General features: G+C 38.9%; 1 protein-coding gene across 1 annotated transcript; it reads left to right on the plus strand.

The window, feature by feature from the left end:
• Positions 1-499: 499 nt before the first annotated feature.
• Positions 500-12038, plus strand: LOC115822134 (myosin heavy chain, fast skeletal muscle-like). The gene is made up of 39 exons (XM_030785813.1): positions 500-706; positions 815-955; positions 1048-1204; positions 1296-1323; positions 1412-1523; positions 2548-2640; positions 2735-2798; positions 2888-2986; positions 3075-3178; positions 3265-3403; positions 3552-3670; positions 3774-3923; positions 4154-4324; positions 4414-4714; positions 4831-4898; positions 4987-5074; positions 5162-5279; positions 5363-5486; positions 5581-5717; positions 5944-6199; positions 6528-6770; positions 6862-7038; positions 7126-7271; positions 7357-7447; positions 7550-7939; positions 8052-8178; positions 8289-8407; positions 8518-8714; positions 8812-8995; positions 9080-9245; positions 9668-9792; positions 9916-10224; positions 10320-10523; positions 10618-10743; positions 10831-11001; positions 11167-11271; positions 11384-11479; positions 11582-11713; positions 12021-12038. Exons 1-39 carry the CDS (start codon positions 500-502, stop codon positions 12036-12038), a joined length of 5802 nt encoding a protein of 1933 aa, XP_030641673.1.
• The last annotated feature ends 7230 nt before the right edge of the window (positions 12039-19268 follow it).

The raw sequence follows: 19268 nt of genomic DNA on the forward strand, positions 1-19268 counted from the left end.
TTGCTGTCAAATATGACTGATTCTTTGGATAATTAGATATAGTGTTATAAACAAAAGCTGAACACCTGAAAACATTTTGAGATTTTTATTTTAGATTTCTGCTAAAATATAACAATAACTCAAAACTGTATATTTTCAGCACATGTACTACCATTACCTTAGATATTTTCAAATTAAATTATGAATATTTAGGAAATAATTGACTTTAATACTCTAAAATAAAATTTGTCATAATAAGAACTTGGTAAATTCTTGACTGAAATCTTACATAGACTGCACTTCTGAACAGCTATGGTGTTTTCCTCCATCACAGGGTTGTTGTCACAAATACATCAGTTGTTGAACTTGAGAGGAAAAAGGTGAGTCCCACCTGGCAAACTGTATTTTGTCGGAAATGGTTTACTGAAATGAATCTGGACAGTGATGATTTCTGTGCTACTACTCTTTCTGAACATTCCACACCTACACCTATCTACTGTCCTTACAGTGAGCCGCCACCATGAGTACGGACGCGGAGATGGCCGTTTATGGCAAGGCTGCCATATACCTCCGTAAGCCTGAGAAGGAGAGAATTGAGGCACAAAGCAGGCCTTTCGATGCTAAGAGTGCCTGCTTTGTGGCAGATCCCAAAGAGCTGTACCTTAAAGCTACAATCAAGAGCAAAGATGGTGGCAAAGTCACCGTTGTTGTAAATGACACTCAGGAGGTGAGGGTTTTTTATTTTGTGAAAAAAGAAGCATGAAGTACTTATTAGGTAGAAAATATTACCTAGTGCTACAGTATTACTGATATTTGACGTCCACTTTCTCAGGAGAGAACTGTTAAGGAGGATGATATCAGCCCGATGAACCCTCCCAAGTTTGACAAAATTGAGGACATGGCCATGATGACCCACCTCAATGAAGCCTCTGTCCTGTATAACCTCAAAGAGCGTTATGCAGCATGGATGATCTACGTAAGTGAGCCATAAATGTAAATAAATTACCAATCGTACACATTAAGATCCACATTCAACACATTATCTGTTCATGTCCTTTGTCATTTTAGACCTACTCTGGACTCTTCTGTGCCACTGTAAACCCCTACAAGTGGCTTCCAGTGTATGATGCAGAAGTGGTGGCTGCCTACAGAGGCAAAAAGCGCATGGAGGCCCCACCCCACATCTTCTCTGTCTCTGACAATGCCTATCAGTTCATGCTTACTGGTGAGATCTTTCTTCTAATACGGTTCATTTTCTTTGTTGACCAAAAATAACTTTAAAAATTAACAACAATTTTATATTCTTCACTCAACAGACAGGGAGAACCAGTCTGTCCTGATTACGTGAGTATCTACATTACATTTAAATCTGTGACTTTTGCAAGTTTGCCTCATGTGTTACCCTAACCTATAAATATCTTCTGCAATCCAGTGGAGAATCTGGTGCTGGAAAGACTGTGAACACAAAGCGTGTCATCCAGTACTTTGCCACAGTTGCTGTGTCTGGAGATAAGAAGAAGGAACAAGTTCCCGGCAAAATGCAGGTAAGAGCTGATTAAATATATCTTTGAGTTTTCTGATATATTATCAGAAAACTTGTTACTGTATTGTGCAAAATAGTTTATATCTCGACCCAAATCAAGTTCATTAATTTTTTGTGTTTGGTGGGTTGCAAGACATCTCAGTAAGTTATAGGTAAGGACAGCAAAAAGTAGATAAAGCATTTGCCACTGGCCCATGGCCTTTCAAAGTTCTGGGTCCAAACACTCAAATGACTGATCTCAGCTATGTTTGTGAAATCTGACTCTCAAGGGTGATCTGGGACATTCCATCTTTCTACAAACACTGGGTAATTAGAACTTAGAATCTAAGTAAAAAATAATTTAAAAAATAATTTAATGTCATGTTATGTCGTGTTTAATTGTATTTAGTTAATTATGAGGTTAAGGACCACAGATGAAAGAAAAATTCAGGGCAAAATCGCTACGTTTTAAGTGTGTGGTTAAATTCAGACTTGACAAGCAGACAAGGGCCTGAAAAATACACTGGTGATTAATGTTATGACCATTATCAGGGCTCAAAAGCTCAGTTATGCCAGCTATGGTCTTTTCATGCACTAAGGAATAGGTTGAACCGTGAGCCACAAGCAATGATTCTCCATTGATTTGTCACTCTAGCTCTACATAGATGACCAATGTTGGAATGGAATTGTTCCACATACAGGAGCGTAAATGACTGAAGCACAGGTGGTCCTTGAAAAGTTGGATGAAAAAATTCTTTGAGAAGCACTATCTCAAAAAGGCCAAGCATACTTAACTGCCTTGAGGGTCTCAAAAAACATTGCTGTGCATGGAGGAAATTCTGCTATGATAAACTGCAATGTGCCATTCAATGTTCTGTTGTATTATGTTTTTTAAATGTTATACTTACATATTCCATTGTACAGCCCTAATAAAATACCAAAGGTTCATTATTTTATTCTTAAGTTTGACTAATGGAATAATACCTAGATCTCAAAACACTTTGTCCAGAGTTAAACAGAAAAATAACAGTTTTTGTTCATTTCAGGGATCTATTGAAGACCAGATCATTGCAGCCAACCCTCTGCTTGAGGCTTATGGTAATGCCAAGACTGTGAGAAATGACAACTCCTCACGTTTTGTAAGTTTAATTTCAAAACTGAATTTATATTTTGTCTGCTCTGAAAAAGTAGGTAAAGAAAGGTTAAAAAAAAATATTTCATTACTTGCAACAGGGTAAATTCATCAGAATTCACTTTGGCGCCACAGGAAAACTGGCCAGTGCTGATATTGAGACTTGTAAGTTGATGTGTGATTGAACATCAGAAGATTACTGACCAGATTCTTAGGAGTTAGAGAATAGTAACATTTGTACTGTGCCCAAACAGATCTGCTGGAGAAGTCAAGAGTCACATTCCAGCTTCCAGATGAGAGAGGCTACCACATCTTCTATCAGATGATGACGAACCACAAGCCTGAGCTGATTGGTACGTGTAATCAATGTGACAATTGTCCGATGTGCAATTGGAAACCGGCTCATTCTGGCAGTTTAAAAACTCTGTTCTCACCCCACAGAAATGACCCTCATCACCACCAACCCCTATGACTTCCCAATGTGCAGCCAGGGTCAGATCACAGTGCCTAGCATTGATGACAAGGAGGAGCTGGTTGCCACCGATGTGAGTGTTCTGTCTGTAAGGGGTTAGTGTTTTCCCCCCTGTGCTATGAAGCATGCACGCCTTAATGTCTTCACATTTGATTTCAGACTGCCATTGATATTCTGGGCTTCACCCCTGAGGAGAAGATGGGCATCTACAAGTTCACTGGAGCTGTTCTCCATCATGGTAACATGAAGTTCAAGCAGAAGCAGCGTGAGGAGCAGGCAGAGCCTGATGGCACTGAGGGTGAGACTTGAACTACTTTTTGCTTCTTACCTTGTGCCCTATCTTGTATGAAATATGTTTTTGCTGGGGCATTTTGCAACTCCACTATGTCATCCAACATTTGGAATGTCTCACTATTCACCTTCACGGTGCCCCATGTCTCTTGCAGATGCTGACAAGGTTGCCTATCTGCTGGGCTTGAACTCAGCTGATATGCTTAAGGCTTTGTGCTACCCAAGAGTGAAGGTCGGCAATGAGTTTGTAACCAAGGGTCAAACTGTGCCACAGGTACGTCATGAAGCATCTCAATAATGTTTCTCCTGCGTACAAAAAATCATTTTCAGAAAATCTGAGGAATTTCTTAACAACACTTTGGTAATCTTATTTGCAGGTTTATAACTCTGTGAGCGCCTTGGCCAAGTCTATCTATGAGAGGATGTTCTTGTGGATGGTAATCCGTATCAACCAGATGCTGGACACAAAACAAGCCAGACAGTTCTTCATTGGTGTGCTGGACATTGCTGGTTTTGAAATCTTTGATGTAAGTATTTTGTGTTTTTCATATTAAATGTCAAATTCACTGTAAATTCAGTAGAAATATGGCAGTTCTTATTTGTTCCAATAGTAAATTCTTTGTGTATTTTATTTGAGCCATGTATTCTGTAAAAGATTCAGTGTTTAAAATTGAAATGATCTGAAACTATCATCCAAACTGATGTTGTGCTCTACATGTGAGTACCGTACCTAAGTTGATATTGATGTTCTCTGCAGTTCAACAGCATGGAGCAGCTTTGCATCAACTTCACCAATGAGAAACTGCAACAGTTCTTCAACCACCACATGTTTGTCCTGGAGCAAGAGGAGTATAAGAAAGAAGGCATTGTCTGGGAGTTCATTGACTTCGGCATGGACTTGGCTGCTTGCATTGAGCTTATTGAGAAGGTAAATTTTGCATGGCAAATACTGTAGAATTGTACAGTTAGTCCCAAACTCAACCTCACTAAGTTCAGTAAACTGTATCTTGTCAACAGCCCATGGGTATCTTCTCCATCCTTGAAGAGGAGTGCATGTTCCCCAAGGCCTCAGACACAACCTTCAAGAACAAGCTCTATGATCAGCATCTTGGCAAGAGCAATGCCTTCCAGAAACCAAAGCCCGCCAAAGGCAAGGCTGAGGCCCACTTCTCACTGGTGCACTATGCAGGCACTGTGGACTACAACATCAGTGGATGGCTGGAGAAGAACAAGGACCCTCTGAATGAGTCTGTGGTGCAGTTATACCAGAAGTCCTCTGTCAAACTGCTCGCTACCCTCTATCCACCTGTTGTTGAGGGTAATTACACCTAATTTACATCAAAATTCAATTCCATCCATTCCAACTATTTCAGTTCTTTTGGGATTTAACTTTAAAAATAATATAACTTCCTGCTTTGAATTATTTTCATACAGAGACTGGTGGCAAAAAAGGAGGCAAAAAGAAGGGTGGCTCCATGCAGACTGTGTCCTCACAATTCAGGGTTTGTTATTAGTAAAATGTAACAAAGGCTTTTACTCTAACTCTTTCGTTCAAATAAATTTGATGGCATACTGCTTTTAAATCAACAGGAGAACTTGGGGAAACTAATGACCAACTTGAGGAGCACTCATCCTCACTTTGTGCGCTGTCTGATCCCTAATGAGTCTAAGACTCCAGGTACAGATGCTACCAAGTATCGAGAGTGTGAAAAGATGCACGTGACATAATGAAAGCAATTAATTTATATTGCTACTTTTTCACAAGGTCTTATGGAGAACTTCCTGGTTATCCACCAGTTGAGGTGTAATGGTGTACTGGAGGGCATCAGAATCTGTAGAAAGGGCTTCCCAAGCAGAATCCTCTATGGTGACTTCAAGCAGAGGCAAGTTAAAACATCCTTTCATACCATAGAATGCTTCCTTTAAGATGAAACCCAGTAATGACATCTTGATGAATTTCTCATAGGTACAAAGTGCTGAATGCCAGCGTCATCCCAGAGGGTCAGTTTATTGACAACAAGAAAGCAGCTGAGAAGCTCTTGGGATCTATTGATGTTGACCATGATCAGTACAGATTTGGACATACTAAGGTAACCATTCAAATAAAAAGAATTCATGAAAATGAACCTGTCAAGATTATGAGAACCTTGTGGAAAACCTTTGTCACAACTCTTTACCACATAGGTGTTCTTCAAAGCTGGTCTGCTGGGTACCCTTGAGGAGATGAGAGACGAGAAACTGGCAGCTCTGGTCGGAATGACTCAGGCCCTCTGCCGTGGTTATCTCATGAGGAGAGAGTTTGTTAAGATGATGGAGAGGAGGTGGGTTGGAAAGGAAACATTACAATTTATAGTTGCAGGGGAAAAAACAAACTGTGCTATTTAATCACATGTAATGGTCAATGAAATTGAAAGTTTCCGATTTGTTTGCGGTTGCCTTGATCGGGCAAAAAATATTCGTGGAATTAACTGAATCAAAAGCAAATGCGGTTTGTTAAAACTGTAACTGTTCTAAAATAAATGCTAAAAGCACATTCTTCAATGGCAGAGAGGCCATCTTCACCATCCAGTACAACGTCCGTTCCTTCATGAATGTCAAGCACTGGCCATGGATGAAGGTGTACTACAAGATCAAGCCTCTGCTGAAGAGTGCTGAGACTGAGAAAGAGCTGGCTAACATGAAGGAAGAATTTGCCAAATGCAAGGAAGACCTGGCCAAGGCAGAAGCCAAGAAGAAAGAACTTGAAGAGAAAATGGTGACTTTGTTGCAGGAGAGGAATGATCTGCAGCTCCAAGTGGCCTCAGTAAGTACTTTTAAAACATGTGAAAACAGTAAACTGAAAGGCATTTACTCCAGCATGACTTTTGATATGATTCATACAAAGATGTGTCTGCACTCAATGCTACATAAGTAATGTCGTCATGGAGCTTATTGAATTTTTGTATCTGCTATAACATTTGAGAGGGTAGGTATTTAACCTCCTCTCTCTTGGATCAACATGTGCGATCTTTTTAAACAACAGCAGTCCATACATTTCTGAGAATGAGTACAGTAATGTCATATTTTCTCTCCTTCACTTCTATGAACTCCACTACAGCATCACAGAAAAATGATTATTTTGTAAATCCTAGGAATCTGAAAATCTGTCAGATGCCGAGGAGAGATGTGAGGGCTTGATCAAGAGCAAGATCCAGCTGGAAGCAAAACTTAAAGAGACAACTGAGAGACTGGAGGATGAGGAGGAGATCAATGCTGAGCTGACTGCCAAGAAGAGAAAACTGGAGGATGAGTGTTCTGAGCTGAAGAAAGACATCGATGACTTGGAGCTCACCTTGGCCAAAGTGGAGAAGGAGAAACATGCCACAGAAAACAAGGCATGTGGTATTGAGGCAGAAAATCTCTCACATGTTAATTTTGTCAAGTATAACTATGAGCTGATCTAAACTTATTTTTGAATCAACACAGGTCAAGAATCTGACTGAGGAGATGGCTGCTCAGGATGAGAGCCTTGCCAAGCTCACAAAAGAGAAGAAAGCCCTCCAAGAGGCACACCAACAGACTCTTGATGATCTCCAGGCAGAGGAGGACAAAGTCAACACTCTGACCAAATCCAAGACAAAGCTTGAACAACAAGTGGATGATGTGAGTTCATAAACTGTTATGTCATACTGTTGAATATTTTATGTGTTTTTATGAATTTTATAACTTGAAACTGCCAAATTTATTCAGCTTGAGGGTTCCCTGGAGCAAGAGAAGAAGCTCCGCATGGACCTTGAGAGAGCCAAGAGAAAGCTTGAGGGTGACCTGAAACTGTCCCAGGAAGCCATTATGGATCTGGAGAATGACAAGCAGCAGTCTGAGGAGAAGCTTAAGAAGTAATATAGACTTTTTTGCTACAAAGTAGTAATAGTGAAACTTAATAGTACTGTTGTTCCTTAAGATGTTGTTTCATATTTGTAGGAAAGACTTTGAAACAAGCCAGCTTCTCAGCAAGATTGAAGATGAGCAGTCTTTGGGAGCCCAGCTTCAGAAGAAGATCAAGGAGCTGCAGGTAAATGACCACTTTCATGGAGTTCAGAAATATGAGTCAGATGAAACACACAAGCAAAAAATGTTTCCGATTTCTTCGTAAATCCTTTCTTCGTCACTATAGGCCCGCATCGAGGAACTGGAGGAGGAAATTGAGGCTGAGCGAGCTGCGCGTGCCAAGGTTGAGAAACAGAGAGCAGATCTCTCCAGAGAACTTGAGGAGATCAGTGAAAGGCTTGAGGAAGCTGGAGGAGCAACTGCTGCTCAGATAGAGATGAACAAGAAGCGTGAGGCAGAGTTCCAGAAGCTGCGTCGTGATCTTGAGGAGTCTACCCTGCAGCATGAAGCCACTGCTGCCGCTCTACGCAAGAAGCAGGCTGATAGCGTGGCAGAACTGGGAGAACAAATCGACAACCTCCAGCGTGTCAAGCAGAAGCTTGAGAAGGAGAAGAGTGAATACAAGATGGAGATCGATGATCTTTCCAGCAACATGGAGGCTGTTGCTAAAGCCAAGGTTTGTTTTGTACTATTACTTGCCTAAAATAGTATATAACATCGTCATTTTATTAATAACAAAACAGCATTAGTTTTGGTGTTGAGGCATTTTAAAACTGCTTCATTAACAGGGAAATCTTGAGAAGATGTGTCGTACCCTTGAGGACCAACTTAGTGAACTGAAGACCAAGAATGATGAGAATCTTCGCCATATTAATGATGTCAGTGCACAGAGGGCCAGACTTCAGACAGAGAATGGTAATTTCTCAGTTTTGTATCAAGATTCTTTGGGTCAAATAACGTTTTTGCTCTTGATTTTTTAAACTGATTGATCTTTTTTCATAAACATATCAAATCATTTCCTCTAGGTGAGTTTAGCCGTCAACTGGAAGAGAAGGAAGCTCTTGTATCTCAGCTGACTAGAGGCAAGCAGGCCTTTACTCAACAGATTGAGGAGCTGAAGAGACAAATTGAGGAAGAAGTTAAGGTAAACACAATTACTAAAATGCATTCAGTCAATTTTGCTCCTCTAATGTACTAATATTTTTTAGATAATCCATTTTTTTACTGTACCGAAATGTTTCTTGTCTCATACAGGCCAAGAATGCCCTGGCCCATGGCCTCCAGTCTGCCCGCCATGACTGTGACCTGCTCCGTGAGCAGTTTGAGGAGGAGCAAGAAGCAAAGGCTGAGCTGCAGCGTGGCATGTCCAAGGCCAACAGCGAGGTTGCTCAGTGGAGAACCAAATACGAAACTGATGCCATCCAGCGCACTGAGGAGCTTGAGGAGGCCAAGTAAGAGCTACCCTTCCATTTTGTACATTTTTATCATTATTATAAGACATGATCTCTGATGGTGGCATTCCATAACACAAAATGTAACCTTCAACAGGAAAAAGCTTGCTCAGCGCCTTCAAGAGGCAGAGGAACAAATTGAGGCTGTTAACTCCAAGTGTGCCTCTCTGGAAAAGACCAAGCAGAGACTGCAGGGTGAAGTGGAGGACCTCATGATTGATGTGGAGAGAGCTAATGCTTTGGCTGCCAACCTTGATAAGAAGCAGAGGAACTTCGATAAGGTAATGATCAATGTTTCACTCCTCACATAAAGTAAACAATAATAAAATTACACAGATCTGACATTTTACAATATCATTTTAAAGGTTCTGGCTGAGTGGAAGCAGAAATATGAGGAAGGCCAGGCTGAACTGGAAGGTGCCCAGAAAGAGGCTCGCACTCTCAGCACTGAGCTGTTCAAGATGAAGAACTCCTATGAGGAGGCTCTTGATCAGCTGGAGACACTGAAGAGAGAAAACAAGAATCTGCAGCGTAAGCCAAAATCTGTAACATTATGGGAAATGTTTCATATGTACAGTTGTAATACTTGTAATACTAGATATTCAACATGGACTTAATTAGAGCAAATGAGGTTTATTGGTTTTTGGTTTGTCTGCTAGAGGGACTGTTACCATACTTCTCTCAAGTCTTTTCTACTGTTTTAAATGTAAATATACAAATCATTCATTTACAATGGGCCTATGTTGAGGACAATTATCCCTTGTATTTTTTTACAAAATGATGTCTGAGCACTTGATTGAGACCAACTGGGCTTCAGCAAGTTTAATTTCAGTTCTTGCACAACACGCGAGACCCCAGACCATTTAAATGTGGTGGTTACGCCGCTAAATTTAACTCCGGTACGAAATGGATAAATAATGTTTAAGATCCAAATTCACCTATTTTTTCTGCAGAGGAGATCTCTGACCTGACTGAACAGATTGGTGAGACTGGAAAGAGCATTCATGAGCTGGAGAAGGCAAAGAAGGCAGTGGAGACAGAGAAGGCCGAGATCCAGACTGCTCTGGAAGAGGCTGAGGTGAAATTAATTTTCAAAGACCATTTGAAGTTGCCATGTTACAGCAGATAAGTGAAACTTGGTTCATGATAACGTAAACTGTGCTTGACTGTCTGATATATTTCTACCGATCGGTCCTCACAGGGAACCTTGGAGCATGAGGAGTCCAAGATCCTTCGTGTCCAGCTTGAGCTCAACCAGGTTAAGGGTGAGATTGACAGGAAGCTGGCAGAAAAAGATGAGGAAATGGAGCAGATCAAGAGGAACAGCCAGAGGGTGATTGAGTCCATGCAGAGCACCCTGGACTCTGAGGTCAGGAGCAGGAATGACGCCCTGAGAATCAAGAAGAAGATGGAGGGAGACCTCAATGAGATGGAGATTCAGCTGAGCCACGCCAACCGCCAGGCTGCTGAGGCCCAGAAACAGCTGAGGAATGTACAGGGACAGCTCAAGGTAAGTGTATCTGTGTTCTATTGTTGTGGTATGTTTCCTTGAGTGTTTTCACAACATGGCTTTTAAATTTACATCCATGACCGATTTATCATTAGGATGCCCAACTGCACCTTGATGATGCCCTGAGAGGACAGGAGGACATGAAGGAGCAGGTTGCTATGGTTGAGCGCAGGAATACTCTGATGTTGGCTGAGATTGAAGAGCTTAGAGTTGCCCTGGAACAGACTGAGAGAGGCCGCAAAGTGGCTGAGCAAGAGCTGGTTGATGCCAGTGAGCGTGTCGGACTTCTTCACTCACAGGTAGTCATTTAATTAAACCACTCCAATCAATAAGCTTGAAACTGTTAGAATTAAATGAATACTATCAACTTATTTTACATTTTAATAACTCTAGAACACAAGCCTTCTGAACACCAAGAAGAAGCTTGAAGCTGACCTTGTGCAGATCCAATCAGAGGTGGACGACACTGTCCAAGAAGCAAGGAATGCTGAAGAGAAAGCAAAGAAAGCTATTACCGATGTGAGTGTTTGAAATTGAAATGTCCTTATAGTCATCTAAATTTAATTTTGATCTGCTTCAATTACATATAAGCTGTTATCAAATTAGGCTGCCATGATGGCTGAAGAGTTGAAGAAGGAGCAGGACACCAGCGCTCACCTGGAGAGGATGAAGAAGAATCTGGAGGTCACAGTCAAAGACCTGCAGCACCGCCTGGATGAGGCTGAGAATCTGGCCATGAAGGGTGGCAAGAAACAGCTCCAGAAACTGGAATCCAGGGTATCATTGTCTATGACTGAATAAGGGCCATATCTTCACAGCCATATCTTTTTAGTCTGAGAAACTGATGGCTGCAGATTTTTTAATGAAGCTTAGTTATTGTTTCTGAACTGCAAGATGAAATTAACTTTGTGGAACCTGAAAATAATTCTTAATCTCTCAAAGGTGCGTGAGCTGGAGGCTGAGGTTGAGGCAGAACAGAGACGTGGAACAGATGCTGTAAAGGGAGTTCGTAAATATGAGAGGAGAGTCAAGGAGCTCACCTACCAGGTATAGTATGGGAATCTTTTTTATGTGATCTTTTGTATTTTGTATAGAAAAAATCAGCAATGTAGAACCATTGGTGAACTGATCAAAACAACATCATTCATATTACTTTCAGACTGAGGAGGACAAGAAGAACGTCACAAGATTGCAGGATCTTGTGGACAAACTGCAGCTGAAGGTCAAGGCCTACAAGAGGCAATCTGAGGAAGCTGTGAGTTACAACAATCTAATGATAGTTTATCCTAAGGTTGTTATGTGTGGTGTTTTTTTTTGGAAGAAGATCAAAAAACTTTTTCTTTCTTTTTTAACATAGGAGGAACAAGCCAACGTCCACCTGTCCAAGCTCAGGAAGGTGCAGCATGAGCTGGAAGAGGCTGAGGAGCGTGCTGACATTGCTGAGTCCCAAGTCAACAAGCTCAGAGCCAAGAGCCGTGATGCTGGAAAGGTAAACAATAAATTAAACACTGCACATACTCAGCTTACATACAGAGACAAAACTGAAGTTCAAGATGACAAAGTTTGAAAATACTTGCTCTCAGAACATTTCTTAAGTTTTTAATGAAAGAAGTGTTAATTGGATTGGCTATCAGCAAAAGTCAGTGGAATTGTTTTTTTTGGAATTGGTCTCCTAAAGGCAAAACCACAGTCCATCTGGCACATAACTTACTGAGAAGTCCATTGCCATAGATATGTGCTGAAAAAACAAGCAAGAAATATGTATTTACAAGGTTTTCTGTGTTTGCTCTCCACAGGCAAAGGAAGCAGAATGACCTGTACCAGTTTAACTTGTTCACTGACTGAAATAAACATGTACAGCAATTATAAGTGATTCTCATGTCTCCTTTGTTTGTCCAAGAGTTTCTTTGTCATAACATCACTATAATCTCTGCAGCTATCTTAGATCTTCAAAAACCCATGACAGAGTCATTCAACAAAATCATACTTGAAATTATTAGGATTTGAGTTGACTAAATACCTTACATTTAGAATTGCTACATGTATTCTGTTTAAATGGTGAAACCTTTTAGGAGGGGAACTTCAGCAAAAAGGAAACACTACCACTAATATTAAAGCACTGCATTACAACTCTACCCAAAAAACAATGGTAAGTAGTAGAGGGCAGGGCTATACATTGTGAAATCAGGTGTTTCTGAAGAAGTATAGATGACAATGGGATAACAACTTTGTGGCATTTGAGAGTTCAGTATGATTTTTCTGTCCTTTTTCTGTTAGATGACTTTCATGTATAAAGGCTATATGGTAATTTTCTGACATTCCAAGAGTTCTATTAAGATCAAAATTACTTGGCTTCTTGCCTAAAGAAAGTGCAATAAGAAGGCATCGTTCCTCTCAAAAATTTTACTCATTGTATTATCAGCTGTAATTAATGTGTACAAAAATAAGTTTTCTAATTAACACCCTTTACATACAAGCAAATCCTGCACCACAAAACCATAATTAACTGAAGTGTTTCTCACAGTTTCCAACCTTTCTGTTGTACTGGAATGCTTGTGATTCCTTCAATATGAAATGAACAAATTCTTTGCACTGGAATCCAACAGACATTATGTTTTGGATAATGTGCTTATATACATGTATATACACTGTTTCACACAGCCATCTCCACAAGATACATCTTTTTCTCTCTTTCTCTCACTCGGTATGTTTTGTGCCTTATAGCTTAGTTCTTTTAGTTGTATGGTAGATGTATGACTAACAAGTGAATTCCTCTGGAGTGACTGTATAACCCTTTTGCAGAGAGGGTTATGAAGCTGTTACCAAGACTAGCAGTTGTATTTTTGTTAGTTGCAACGCTTCATCTAATATTTTCAAAAGGGCAGAGATTCATCTTTCAGCTATATTTACTATATCTCTTTGTTCATCTCTCTCACTTTGTAAGTTTCTGTCAGACACAGCAGTCACCCCCGTGTAAGTGTAAGTGGCTAGCACATGCTTCCTCTGTCACATTTGAGGCCAGTCGCTCATTTTCCCACGCTAAGAATTGCACAGAGTCATATAGTGGTGTAACATGCTTGGAGGAAAGGACCACCCAAGAGTCACAGCCAACTCTCCTCGTGTAGAAACTAAGTCTTACTGCCAAATAATAATGATAATAAATAGAAGAAGAAGAAGAAAAAGAAGAAGAAGAAACGCATGTGGTTCTAATGGCAAATATGATCATTTAAAACTCATTTAGCAACATTATGTTCAAGCTGGGAGAGACCATTGAGGCGACAGAACAAAAACCCCAAATACAATAAATCAATAAACAAAAACACAGTCAGCAGCTTAGCTTAGTGTCACAGCCTGCACCTCATTTTGGACTTTTGTTTTGAAATGTCTTGTGCCCCTGTTCCGTGTGTCTCCGCCTTTTCACCTGATTCTGTTTATTCCATTTATTAACCTCGTTGTAGCCTTGTTAATTTGAACCAATCACGTTTTCCCCAGTTTAGTTCTCCTTCTGTATTTAAGCCCTTGTGTTTGCCTTGTCCTTTGTCTATCGTTGTTTGTGTTTGGTTACACACTGTTTGACTGCACCTTTTTGTTACTGGTCTTTGTTCCTGTTTGCACCTGTTTATTTATCTACATTTTGTAAGTAAAGTCCTCCTTTTTGTTATCACCATCACCGTGTCTTGCGCTTGGGTCCACCACCACTGCACCCCTGACACTTAGCTCATGAAGTCCTCTTGTTTGACCACAAAAAAAAAAAAAAAAAAACTTTTTAATGAAATAATCCAGCCCATTCAATCCATTTACTTCTCACACGGTGACCCCTCTAGTTTCAGCTTGTAAAGCTCGGGGTGAAAAAGTTTATTTTAGATTTTAATAATCACAATTATTCTATGCTTTTAGCTATAAATACATGAGGTCTATGACTTTCAGATTTGATGTACATACTAAGTGCCAGCAATATACATATTAGCAATGATAAAAAAGGAATTCACATCATACATGTACTTGAACTGTGGTACTGGATGTTTTAAAAATTTTGAAAAATATTAAATTTTTGGTTAAGTATTATGTATCCAATGTATTGTAACAATCAGTAGAGTAAAGTTTGTCACCTGTCAGAGGTGAATGGAAAATGAAAGTCTAAAAACCTGCCATAAAATATTATGACATCCTCAAATAAAAGGACAGATAAAATTGTCAGTGACCGATTGTGACTGATTTTACCAACTTTATGATAGATTCAAGAAATGACAGGCTTGGAAAAAAATGATTTTGTAGCGTGTAGTACGTGGTCAAGAAGAACATTTAAATTCAACACCAGTGGCTGTAAATTACTTGAAGCTTTACATGAAAGTTTTATGTGTTAATATGGCAGTAACCACTTCTTTTTAAAGCTTAAGATTTATGACTAAAAAGATATATGGGCATCTTTACAAGCACATATCCCACTCAGTTAAAAATAGAAAGGAACCTCAGGAGGTAATCTTTATGAGTGCCAAAATGAACTTGACAAGACAATTGTAAATATAGGTGATCCAACCATTAACATTGTAAACACTGAAATTGGTAGAGGTCTCCACATTTCTAATTTCTAATTTATCACCTATACGAATTTACAACACATAAAAATGCCAAAAGACTGTATAATGATGACCCAGCTTTTATGTTCATAAAACATGCAAGCCACAATAAAAATGAGTGCCATAGGTTAAAGGCCGTGAACCTGTCAACCCCTCTACTTAAGGAAAGTAGTCATAAAATTTTACAAGCAGACACTCACCCAAATAAGGACTTTAACACTTTAAAAGCACTGGTTTTAGAATGTGTGCATGAAACAGAAACACATACCAATTTGATGAATTTTTATTTAAATTAAAATTATTTAATTTAGGCTGCAGCACCCCCTGAGACCCTAATTAGGATAAGTGGCTTTGAAAGTGAGTGAGTGAGTGAGTGATTTAATTTACTTTTTACATTGTAATTTTGATTCAAAACAAATTTATTGTGTCTGTAAAAGTACAATGCTTGAATGACTAAACCAGTTATTTCCTCATTTTCTTGTTCAAGCAAAATAATGGAAGAGAGAAGGATATCATATGACTTTTGAATAAGAAATCATTCAAAGTCATGAACTAATGTGAATTCAAAATAAAATCACCATGAGCAGTATTATCAAGATTTGTGTGCTTATTAAGACCGTATGCCAACATCATATAACAATTTGTTTAATATTCGCGATTTCTCAAATATCTTGATGATAGAAAAAAAAAAAAAAAAGAAACATGATCAAACCTTTGGCATGGACTCGGCTGCTTGCATTGAACTTATTGAGAAGGTAAATTTTGCATGGCAAATACTGTAGAATTGTATAGTTAGTCCCAAACTCAACCTCACTAAGTTCAGTAAACTGCAGGTTTAATGAAAACTCAGTTACTTAACTCAGAGTAGGTAGTAAACCTCCCAATAGAAGAGCCCCTTCATTATCCTAGCAAATTATCCATTATCCTAGCAAAACAAAGCCACAGGGCTCTTCTATTAGGAAATTTACTACGTACTCTGAGTTAACTAACTCTGAGTTTTCATTAAACCTGCTTTCTGAAACACCCTCCCTCTCTCTCTTGGATCAACATATGTGATCTTTTTAAACAACAGTAGTTCATAAAATTTTGAGAATGAGTTCAGTATATGTCATATTTTCTCTCCTTCGCTTAAATGAACTCCACTACAGCAGAAACAACTGATCAGTGTGGAAAAGTACTGTCAGTAATGTCCATCTTTCTGTAACCCTAATAAATATTCTTATGATGTCACCAAATATTTATTTCTTTTATTATCAATATTACTAAACATATTTTGTTACGCATCATTCCAATACCTGAGTCCCAAAAAGATCTGCAACATCCTCCGAATACTTGACTGAATCTAAGTATCTCATTTAATGATTTTAAATTGTACTAAACTGAAGACAGTCCCCCCAATTTTTCCATTAATTTTAAGAACTTCCATATTTCTGCAGTAACTCATCAGTAATATTCTGTAGGAATCTGTAACATCCAAGTTCAACTTTAGAACAGAAACAAGAAATGATTATAGCCTGTGTTTGTCAACACAGTGTAACTGAAGCAGGTTCCAGATTAAAATTTTAGACAGTAGTTTATTTATTGGACTATCAAACATAGACCTCATCCAATATATTAACCACAGCAGAGCCAGAAAGGGAGCTCTCTCCGCAGCATTCATAACCTGCAACATGTGTGCAGCCTACAGGTCTTTAAGCAATGCCCTTACAACTATAATCCACCGGACAGAGGAGAGTTCACAGAAAAAAACAGTAATAAGAATAATACTACATGGTCATGTGTATTTTTACTTTAGGAATAAAGGCAATTGTACACAGCTGCAACTGATGGTTTAATACAGAGTATTGTATGCTGTATATATGCTGTATACTGTAACTATTGAGTCAAATGGCAAAAAAGAATGTTTCTTAAAAACAGATCTTTCACTCTAAAACCTGACATAAATCCTGGATGCAAAAGTAAAACTAAAATGTCTTGCCTCCTGTGCTGCATTACCTCATTGACATATATTTCATTCCATATAACCAGAGCCCTCTTCAGAGTTGGTAAGGGGTAATTTGATCAGCTAAGCTGTATCTCATAACCTACATACTATGCTGACTAGGTGCAGGGACTAACATGGCATATGTCAAAGTTTTTCTCTTCCACTGATCTGGTTGGTACATTTAAATAAAATGTATGATTGGCTTCAGTGTCAGAAAACGCATACCAACAATGCAAAGTAATGAACAAAATGCTCCACTGTTGCTGTGCAATGCTATGTCTCTGGTATACGATTTATGGATGGCAAGACATGCTGACAGTCAAATAACCACCATATGTAAAGTCTGCACAAAGACGGCAATAATTAGTTACCATTATAGTACTATATGTAGCTAAGTGTGGATGAATGCCAAGAATATGATGAAATCTGAAATTTAAAATAACTTCTGTAGATCTCAGATCTTAGAACCCTTGGCTGAATTTCAGAGCTAATTTATACTTACCAAGAGACTGGCAAATAATATAAATTAAAAACCTGTATGTTTTAGCTCTCATAAATTCATTTAGAATAAATAAATGATTAGATAAAATTTTAAAGAATGAAAAAAATAAACAGTGACATTTAGTGTGAAAGATACATGATGATTGTCACAAAAGCTGGATGCAAATGCAGGCTAACTTTATTTGAAGATGCGATCCAAAGTCAAAGTCAAGACAAGGCAAAGCTCAGTACATGATTAAGAGACTAAGCGCAAGACTAGGAATCAGAGTCAGTAAACAGGCTAAGGTCAGTGCATAAGAACAATACAGCTAATCAGAACAGTGGGGTGAACAGGATAGCCGACAGAAACAAAACAGGCAGAGAAAGAATACACAGGTCTGTAAATTCATGTGAGCCTGAATCAGCCAAATGACAGATCCAAATTTTGGAGGATTTATACAGGAGACTGAATGAGATAACAAACGGGGAACAGGTTTACATGAGATTCAGGCACTCAGAACAACAGGACTGGTGACCCAGGAGATAATACTGACAATAGCCCAGGTGATGGGACTGAAGATTTGGACTGAGCTGGTAGTAATCCAGGTGACAGGACTGAAGGTGCAGGTGGAGCAGGCAGAAGGATTGCAGAAGCTGGAACCCAGAGCTCTAGATAAGGAAATCCTCCCCACCAAAAGGGAATATGTAGGTTACAGGACGGATATTGTCAATGGTAATGTTAATTGCAGGGCTAGCTTTTTGTATACATTCTTGAATTCTCTGAGTAGTTCTGTTTGATATCTGGGAAACCTTGCAGTTCAGCAGAAGATTATGCACCCCATAAAGCTGAGGATCACTGACAAGGATGTCATGATATGTAGATAACATGAAATCATTCATGAATGAAAGGCATTCAATGCCCAAAGATCAATGAAGTCCAAGTCTGCAGGGGATCTGTGACCTCCCCATTTAGAAAGATGCCAGAAAGTGTATATACTCTACCTGATCCGTAAAGGGATATGCAGACTTCATTATAAGCATGTTAAAGATGTTGAGCACCCACAGGGTATAACCAGGCTTTAAATAACACAGTAATCATGATACAACGGGATCATAAATCATGATCATTCATTCAGCCAAAATATTCACATAACTAAAATAGGAAACTAGCAGAGCTACAAACAATTTATGCTTTATTTTATTGTCTCACACAAATTTTTAAATCATATATTAAAGTATTACATATCAAAAGCAAAACCTCACTTGTTAAACTATGCACATAGGTAATTATTAGTGTTATTCCAATAACTAACTATTAGATTCATGAAACAGTTGTATGAATCACTTTCATAAAACAGTGGTAGCAGTATGTAAGGCTGCCTTCTTACAAACGAACAGTTGCACACGCATAAAAATATTTTTCTGAATATTTGTTAAATGGGAAGAATGCCAATCATACTGCTACATCCATTTACGACTTGTGACAGCTTATACATAAATCAAAACGACAGAGTCCATCCATATATAGGAATAGCTGAGTCTGCAAAGCAAGGCCAATATAAGAAAGAGGGGAGCCAACATCAGCTGTAGAGGAGACCTCAGAAGTTCCAGTCAGTGGTGAGCTGCTCAAATGTTTAATGATGGAATGAGCTACTGAATATATGCAATAACTAATGTTAGGTGCTCATAACTGATTTAAAGGCACTTCAGTTCCATTAATTGATTTGCATGAAACCACAGTTCGGACCACACTAAAATATATTTATAATTTCTAATAGAGATATTTGTAACAGAATGTGAAAGTGCTTCTTATGTTCAGTATTTTAAACTGATGCTGTTATTCCAAACTGAATTCCTTGATTTGTTTATTCTGTGCTTATGCTATACTTATGCTGTATGTTATGAGGATTAACATTTAGTGTGTTTTGTATTTTTAATAGATTTTTTTGATGAGTAGTGGTAGCACTGGTGGTGCTGTTGCAAATTAGTAAAGGTAGTGTCAG

This window comes from Chanos chanos, chromosome 10 (genome assembly GCF_902362185.1).
Source record: "Chanos chanos chromosome 10, fChaCha1.1, whole genome shotgun sequence".
Lineage (NCBI taxonomy): Eukaryota > Metazoa > Chordata > Actinopteri > Gonorynchiformes > Chanidae > Chanos > Chanos chanos.